This window comes from Furipterus horrens, unplaced genomic scaffold (genome assembly GCF_987537825.1).
Source record: "Furipterus horrens unplaced genomic scaffold, mFurHor1.1.pri manual_scaffold_9, whole genome shotgun sequence".
In the NCBI taxonomy this organism is placed as follows: Eukaryota; Metazoa; Chordata; class Mammalia; order Chiroptera; family Furipteridae; genus Furipterus; species Furipterus horrens.
In genome coordinates this window covers 96,576,378-96,585,849 of record NW_028327179.1, presented here as the reverse complement: position 1 = coordinate 96,585,849, position 9,472 = coordinate 96,576,378, and the positions used below count along the sequence as shown (strand labels likewise).

General features: G+C 45.3%; 1 protein-coding gene across 1 annotated transcript; it reads right to left on the bottom strand.

The window, feature by feature from the left end:
- Positions 1-7,801: 7,801 nt before the first annotated feature.
- LOC150002295 (olfactory receptor 2A14-like) lies at positions 7,802-8,722 on the bottom strand. Its single transcript, XM_090286845.1, is given in 3 exon segments — positions 7,802-8,174; positions 8,176-8,689; positions 8,692-8,722. Coding segments are annotated over 3 exon segments (918 nt in total).
- Positions 8,723-9,472: the final 750 nt, after the last annotated feature.

Genomic DNA, 9,472 nt, shown 5'->3' with positions numbered 1-9,472 from the left:
CAGCACACCAACGACAGCCCACAGTGTATTTTGAAACGTGCATTTTTCACTTAAAATACAGATTGCAGATTGTTCCATCATATCAGTACATAAAAGCTGGCTTGCGTTTCAGTTGTACAGTCGTGTGCTGAATGGATGTACCATGATTGAGTTGGCCGTTCACCTACCGAGGTCTCCAATGGTTTGGCAGTACGAACCATGCTGCAATGAGTAACCTTTACCTCTGTTGGTTGGCACGTGTGCCAGCCGACCTGCAGGATCTATTCCTGGTGGTGGAATTGCTGGGTAAGTGGTATGCGCATTTGTAATTGTGGGAGACATTGGCAGCTTGTTCTCCATGGAGGCCATTTATACCAAATTACAGCAACGTAGTACACCCGATGCTCTCCCTAATGGTGTCTTTCAAACTTCTAAATCTTTGCCAGTCTGATAGGTGAAATATGATACATCAGTGTAGGGACTGTTGTGGTCTTCACAACTTGTTATAAATTTGATTAAAGGAACTCAAGGCTTCACAAGGCTTGGTCACTAGGTCAATTCTCTTTCTCCAAAGCTACCTTGACACACAGACTGATTTTTTTTTTTTTATTCAGTTTTTTTGAGTAGGTAAAATGGCTCAAATTTCTAGGAGCTTTCAGAAGTATTCCTTGACGTTCTGCCTCCCTTGCTCGGCCCCAGCGGGATTTAGCAGGATGCTAGCAAACCTGGAGTTTCAAAGCCCCGGCCAAGGACCCCCAGCAAGACCCTGCACTAATTTTGTAGTCATTCATGCACATTTTTTTTTCTTAAAGAAGCTGCCCCAAATTTTATAAGCTTTAGGCCCAGTTATTCTCTTGCTTGACACCATCATCTCAGTTTCCGGCATCTCTCCTTGGTGTCTTACGTCTTCCTCCAGAATACATGTCAGTCCGTACACACACACACAGGTTGTCCACCCATCTCTCTATTACACCTGCTTTCTTAATGTATCATGGCGACACAAGGAATGGAGAATGACCACGCTGGTTGGCTGGTTGGTTGGTTGGTTGGTTGGTAATTGCATAGCACTTCATTGCACAGGGGTGGAGACACTGCGCTTTACTTAATCGACCTCCCATTGGGGGAACATAGTGTATATTTGTTTTGTTTCTGCCATTTTCTTAGGTCTCCTACCAGGTTTCAGAGACTTAAGTGGAAATGAACACTATGGGATGGCCACAGGTTGCAGAGGAGGTAAGGATTAAAATAGGTGTCGTTGGCGGGGGTTGTCCCAGCCTCCCTTACTCCCCACCCTCTTTAGGTATCTAGGACTCTAACTCTTATCAAAACAGGTCCCCCAGTACCTGCTATTTACAACCCAGCATAAACACGTGCACCTGCATGTTGAGTTTATCTCTAATTGCGAAACAAATGATCGTCTTGCTAAAGAAATTCTGAGTATCCGGAGGCAGGAGGGAGAGACCTTTGTATGCCTAGAGTGCCTCCAAGATCATATAGAACAGGCATTGGCTTTACAAAAGGTCATATCACTCTGCCAGTACCATCACGACGGCCCACAAAAAGATGCCCACTGCTCACCCACCCACGATAATGTGCCACGGTATGGGGTGCCACGTGTCTTCTGCACACCAGAAAATCACTCACTTACTGTTTTGACTCCTTACCAACTTCAGTCATTACTTCTGCTCTTCCAGTTCAATGCAAACGCCGTGGGGGTAACGCTTGGAGTAGCTGGAAACGCAGCCTTTGCATTCTCCCCACCTTCTTACGTTATCAGCTGTCTTATTTCCATCACCACCTACTTTTGGGGAGGAAAGCATCGCACACCTGTCTAATATCGTTGCCCCAAACCAACTCTTTGGCCCAGTTTCATCTTTTGCTCAGACACTCCCCTTGGCTCTCCCAGTATCTTTCCTAGACCTGAACTGTAATGGGTTTTAGTTCAAGGGAGCACACCTCCAAGACCTCTATCTTTTTAATAAGGGGTCAGGTAAATAATAAATTGGGGAAGTCAGGGCGGGGGATGAAGGTGAGAGAAGAGAACGGATGAGTCCCTGCGCTTTAGGACTGAGAGTCCTTCCTGTTCAGTACTTTTCTACTTACAAAGTGTTGACATATATGTTGCCTTTCTTCGAAGCTCACAACATCCCCTGAGAACAGACAGGGTGGGTGGTATCTTACCAACATTTATACATGAGGGAGCAGAACAAGGATACAACTGATCACAGCATACTGAACCCAGGTCTACAGTATTCCCCGCTATGAGAGATTTGATGGTTCCCAGTTGACTCCAGCTGGGTCCCTCAGGAAGGGGCCTGGGGAGCAGTAGCAATGTAAAATGTCTCTTCTATAGTGGGGTCTAGGGGGTCTGCCTTGGAACTATTTGGATTGTATTTCACATAAAATTGAATGAGTGATAAAGTACTACATCAATATGACTTCTTTTTCTTACTTATTTTATGAGATTCTTCTCTGGACCTTATAGAAATAAAATGTGATTATATTAACAGTTGCGTAATAGTCCATATTATAGATTGATAATGTTTTATTTAACAACCTATTGAAGGATATTAGCTAACTTATGACATTGCTGTTATAAATAATGCTTCAATTTAAAGTACCTTTGTGTAGATATTTTGCCCATATATGTGTGAATAAGTCTGTAGGCTATGTTCCTAGAATTAGAATTGCTGCATCAAAAGGTGTATATATTTTTAATTTTTAAAGATATATTCTCAAATAACCACCAAATTAACTTATATTTCCACCAAGACTATGGAGAAATATCCTTTTGCCCACATGCTCAGCAACACTAGAAAGAATCCATCCATCTTTTCATTTTCGACCATCTGGGGGAAAAAAAAGTATCGTGCTTTAAAATTCGTGTCTCTAATTACCAGGGGGCTGTACATCTCTCACAGTCTTGAGTGCTTTTCCCTCGTTTTACTCTGCCTGGTTCATTTGTCTCTACTTATAGCCAGGTAATTTTTGCCCAATAATAAACTGGTTAATATATTACTAGTTTACACACACAGACACACACACACAGGGGTGGGCAAAGGTAGGGCAGCAGGGCAAACCCAAGCAGTCACTGAAAGTCAGGCTTGCTGACTGATTTTCAGACTCCGAGAACATGTAGGGAACGAAGGCCAGCAAGGGGACCGCTGATGAGACTGTGCGTAAGTGCACTGGGCCACTGTGACGTTCTTCCGAGTTAATAAAGCCCCTGTAAAAATCGTCACCTGCATGCCCTTGGCCACACGAACTGTAAACCTATGTTCACCCACCCTTGCATACTGAAAACTCTGTTGGCTATACTTTTGTTCTTTTCCTTAAAATGGACTTTCAGAACGTTCCAGATGAACTTCTTGCCCCTCGCTTGACGACAGACAGGGAAACGGCAGGGCTCTTCCCGGCTCCGGGTGTGGTCCGTGGAGTCAGGCCGACCTGGGGCACAACCCTCGCTGACTCACACCCCTGTCAGCAGAGGAAGGTTTTTACCATCCTGCTGCCTCTGTTTCCTTCTCATGCTTCACATGAGGGCAACGAAAGTACTGAACTCAGAGAGTTGTCATGAAACAGACAAGGTAATAAGGCAGGTATCTCAGCGCAATGCCTGACACTTAGTAAGCATTCAATAAACTGTAGATACTAAAATTACTGTTTACAGTGTGGGCAATACAGGCACAGAATTAAACGTGTGAGTTTTATTCCACGTGCTAGAATCCTTCTTTCCCAGTGAAAGTTACTCTTAATAAGATTCAAGAAGTCCAGTAAAACTCCTTTTTCTTAGGTGGGCATTTCCCCTTACGCTCCAGCCAGTCCTCTGCAATTCCAGTTTCCTAGAGTCTAAAACAGCCAAGTCATTTATTAACTCAGCAGTTACTCTTGAGTTCCTACTGTCTTTAAGGCCAAAGATGTTCAATTATCTTTAAGAGTCCATTTCAGCTTCTTTGCATGACATTTATTCTATATTCCTTTCAAAAAGTGAAAACCCAAATTCCAATATAAAGTCAGGAAACCAACAGAGAGACAGAAAATAAGAAAAAAAGGAAGAACCTTACAGGCTGTCTAGTTCCACTTTTGATCTTACAGGTGAGGAAACTGAAGGCCAGAGGAGTTAAGCAACTTCTCTAAGGTCACACAGTGAATTAGTGGGGAACTGGGGTGGAAACCCAGACATCTGGACTCTGAGCCAGCATTCTGTTGACTAAGTCACAGTGGGCTCAAGGACCCAGCTCTTCTTTTTTGCCCAATGTAATTTCAAAAATTAAAAGCAAACAAACAGAGAAACACAGGTTAAAAAAAGAAAAAAAAAAGATCAAAATGAAACAGTGCTATTGAATATTGGCCAAGAAAGCAAGGAGTACAAGACACTTCCCTGGTGGTTGGGAAAACACGTTTTCACTCAGTGGGACGCCACTCCACCTCCCCTTTTGTTTCTGTCTCAACAACCCCTACTTAACAATAATATTCTACACTCGCAGCAAACAGTAAATACTAATCTTACAGCTCGGTGGGTGGCGATCCCTGGTCCACATGCCAGAGATGCTTGAGGTGCCAATTTCAGGCAGCAGGTGAGCCAGCTACCACGTCCACATTCCCATCCTATCATTTCCCGTAGTCTCTGCCCATAATTGTCTCCACCTTCTTGCCAGAGATTTCAAGGGCAACACCCTAACACAGGTCCCCGCCAGACACCAGCCCATCCTGGCCTTCCTGAGTTACAGGCTTAGCAATTTGGTACAGTCCTTTGAGAGGCCAATGACCACTGCTCTCGACGATAGAAGTGAATAAAAAGCTCTTCAGCATGTTTTTAAAAGTGTTATATTTCTTCTCTGTGATCATAGAGCAGTAACATATTCTTGATGATTAATATCCATCACATAATAATACACTAAAAGTGGCCCTGGCTGGGTAGCTCAGTTGTTAGAGCATCATCCCAATATGACAAGGTTGCAGGTTCGATCCCCAGTCAGGGCACATACAAGAATAAACCATGAATGCAAATGCAAAAATAACTAGACCAGCAAATCAATGTTTCTCTGCTTCTCTGTCCCTCTCTCTCAATCTCTCTCTCCCTCCTCCTTTCTTCCTCTCTCTCTCCCAAATCACTAAAAATAAAAAGAATATACTAAAAGCAAGAATTGGATAAATCTAATGGATAATAAGATATCTAACTTAAAAGAATGGAGGTGAACACATGCCCAGGCCCATAAACTATGGGGAGAAATTTTGACACAGTGACTGTTCATTTGTACATCCCTCGAAGTTTATCAAGTGCATGTTATGAACTCCTGACACCAGCCATTCGGGTTACGAACGTCCGTGCGTCTTCTGTAACAGAGAGGGTCAGAGTTCATTTAAAGCCAGACCACTTGGTCTTGAATTATGTTTCTATCAATGAATAATTCTGTGACCCTGGGTAAACTTCTCTAAACTTCATTTTCGTTATCCTTATATAAGGATAGTAATGGTACCCATTCTGCAGATTTGATGTGAAGATTATCTTAAAGCATTTAAATTGAGTCTACCACAGAGAAAGCAGTCCATAATTACCAGCTACAAGTAGACTGTCTTTCACTATAACTTACGGCTGCTTTTGAGGGAGCCCTTAGACTTGATTTTCTCGACAGTCTGTTGCACATGAAGTCAGCTCCTCTAGGAGAGATGACCAGCTCTGAATGACTGGCCTACTTTTACCTCCAGTCAAATTTCCGGAGACACTGTTTTTGGCCTGGTGTGGGGACCGGCCCCACTTCTCCCCGAGTGGGATCTCCATTGTAGGGACTGAGCTCTCAGCAAGTAGCTCGGGAGCAGGGTGAGGAGTGCTGATACCCCGCCCCTCCTGGGAGACAGCCCTCTGGTGGGGACTTAGGGAGGGGGGGCCCTGTGGTCTCGGCCGCCTGTGCCCGGAATATCCTTCTCCACCAGCCGAGCAGGTGAAGGAGGCAGCTGCTCTTGGTTCATTATCACAGACTCTCGCTCTCCTTACTGAATTCTAGGAGATTTTCTTGAAAAACGTTTCTTCATTTGCTGTTTATTCTCAGGGACATTTCCAGAGACTTTAACTGGTTGTTTAAAACCATTGTTCCCCGTTTCACTGAGGAGCATGTCCGCAGAGCTTGTCACACTCCCATACCATGAGAAGTCCCTATTCATTTTTTTCCACATAATTTATGGTGAGATAAGGTTGTCATGTCAAATAAAAGATGAGTTTTCATCACTTGCTTCTATTCTTCTGTCTTCTTAACCAAGTCTTCATTTTCCCTCCATAAACTGATGTATGCCTCTCCGGAGGAAGCGAAAGGTCTTTAGGTACCACAGCCAAGGGCCAGCATATTCATCCGTAGCTGCCTACAGGGTGTCAGCTTTGGTACCCCTCGTGGCATGCCGTTGGGGTCTTAGTAGTGATTTCACAGCCATCCTCGGTGACAAGGTTTTTGGGTGCACTGGTCTTGATGACCTTCATACATCGTAAGAACTCTAGAGCTTTGCCGCACCTTGAAGAGCCAGTCAGCAAGGCCTGCGGTCCCACCGCCACGGCCTGCGAGGCTGGGGGTTGGGGGGGGTCCCTCACACGCCTCTCTCCCTCTCTCTCCGCAGCCACACTGAAAAGTCCCCGTTCGCGTCTGGCCCTCTAGTAACTATAACTTGGTAACAGAAAAGGTTATTTTTTTTTAACTTTATTCTCACAATGGGAAGCAGTATATTTTAGAAATTTGCTTTGAGATTTTAAGATATTGTCTAGTTTGTCAGAATTCAATAAGTAAAAATTATAGGAGTTACTTATTTTTATTTTATTTTGCTTTTAGAGAACAGGGATTCACCGTTTCATGGGCTTGAAGTTTGCAATTGCCAACTGTTCTTTCTTTTACAAATTTGTTCATTATATTTCTTTTTTAATAAATGTTTTGAGTACGGCCAATGGAAGCTAGAAATGTCCCAATCTTTTTGTTAGAAGTGGGCAAGCGATATTTCTAATTGGATCACGAAGCAGTTTGTCAGGGGTACTTTAATACCAGGGAATGGGCAGAGACGGAGAGGAGATGCACGTGCCGCTGCAGGAAGGTCAGAAATGTGCATGTGGGTTTTCAAACCGAGAAGAACCAAGAAAAGCAGAAGAAAACAACAGCATATGCTATTAGACACACTTGACGTTTCAAGGGAGAAGAGAGGCCAGCTAGATTTAAAATGAGATTATTAAGTGTAAGAGAACTCGGGCTCTGAGTGTTAGAGTAATTCTCCTGCACTATCTGTCCCCACGGTCCCTTTCTTTTCACGGTAAAGATTTCTCTATTAGAAGAACTCCAACCTGTTCATATACACCCCCTTCCCCGGGTGTTTGCTGCGGGGTCTAAATCTTCCCCTTGCTCCAGCTGTCTCTAGGACCTGTGATTACGATAAAGCTGGTTTGTTCCTAAGGCTCTGCTGTACCTCCTCTTGTGGCTGCACTTGACTGAGCATCCCATTTACACTACTGTATATCTATAACACACATGGTCTGTGACTTGCATTCCTTTTTTCTTAATAGTGATTTTGATGAACAGAATGATTTATTTTTAAAAGGTCCAATATTTATCAAGTTTTCAAATTTTATGTGTTGTGCTTTTGGATTATCTCTGAGAATCGTTGCCTACCCAAGGTCATGGAGACATTCATCCATTTTATTTTCAGAAGTCTGTATGGTTTCAGGTGATCAGCTTAGGCCTCTAATAGTCTATTTCAACGTGGCATTTATCATAGCACGAGGCAAAAAGTGCTTCTCCCCATGCTTCCCAGGGAGCAAAGGCCTTCTCCCCACACTGCTTTCTGATGCCGCTCAAGTGGGCCTCTCCTTGCACAGTGCCCTTCGAAGGGCGCCCTTGACCTCTGCGCTCCTCAGGCTGTAGATCAGTGGGTTCAGCATGGGGTTGAAGAGGCTGTAAAACAGGGAAAGGACCTTCTGCTGCTCCTCGGGACGGCGGGATTTAGGGGCCATGTCCATGACAATGGCGCTGCCAAAGAAGAGCCCGACCACACAGAGGTGGGAGGAGCAGGTGGAGAAGGCCTTCCTGTGGCCCTCCCTGGACCGGATCCTCAGGACGGCCACGAGGATGCGTGTGTAGGACCCCAGCACCCAGCACAGGGGCCCCACTAGGATAAACACAGAAGCAGCAAAGATGAGAAGCTGGTTGAGCCCTGTGTCAGCACAGGACAGACAGGATCTCACAGAAGAAGTGGTTGATTTCACGAGGCCCGCAGAAGGGCAGCCTCACGATGAGAACTAAATGGACCAGAGCCAGGAGGAAGCTAAACACCCAGGACGTGGTGGCCAGGACCGTGCACACCCTCCAGCTCATGATGACAGAGTACTGGAGGGGGTGGCAGATGGCTACGTGCTGATCATAGGACATCACCGCCAAAATCAGGCACTCTGCGTGAGCAAAGGCCAGATACAAGTAAGTCTGCATAAGCCACGGGACAAAGGAGATGGCTCTATTCTGGTTCACTAAGTTTGCCAGCATCTTGGGGACATTGTTGAAAGCATAGGACATGTCAATGACAGCCAGATGTGAGAGGAAGAAGTACATGGGGGTGTGCAGTCTACAGTCTGAGCAGACGAGGCCCAAGATGATGCCATTCCCCAGGAGGGTGAGGGTGTAGAAGAGAGAGAAAAGCCCAAAGAAGAAAAACTCCAGGGCTGGCTCAAACTGGAACCCCAGCAGGTGACTTCCGCGATCCACGTCTGGTTGCCTCTCATGCTCCTGTGGCAGAGATACACACGTCCGCGACCAGGACGGGAAGGTCACCGCTGTAGGGCAAGCAAGACACAGAATGCTTACCAAGTGTTACTGCGGGCCATTTAGCAATGCACTACTTGGAATGGTTTCTCTATCATTTGGGTTTAGGTATGCTGTAAAAAGCTAACTTTTACTCATATAAATCAGGAAATATTCCCCCATATCAATGGAATAATAGAGTAATAGATAATAAAATATAAGATAATATAATACATGATTATATGTATTCTACCTAATAGGATGCGCACGCCTATAGACATGCTCTGTTTTGGCGAACTCAGGGATCCGGCTGCCCTTCGAGGGCGTGAGTCTGGATGGTTTAGGTAGAAAGAAGGGAAATGACCCTGACCTGCAATAGGAGTAGTTGCCCTTCTGGGCTTGCTTGCCTTCTTGGTCCAAGGTGCGGAGAGGCTAGGCTGCTCTGCTCTTTCTGAGTTGCTTACTTCCCCACGCACTTATTTCAGATTTGAAATCCCTCCGAGACAACGTCTCCGTTCTGTAGTGTCTTTCCAACGTTGCAAGCCCCTCCTTTCAACAGCTGCCGAGGATTTCCTAGAAGCAGCTTCTGGTTCCTCTGGGCGCCCCCAGTAGCTCTGCTCTGCGTCTTGGCTGCCTCTCCGCTGGCCCTGGATGAAAGAGCACCACGGCTCCGTGCAGGGAGCGCACGCACATGTCTCAAGTTCAGTCCGGCCTGATGACGTGTCTGCAGC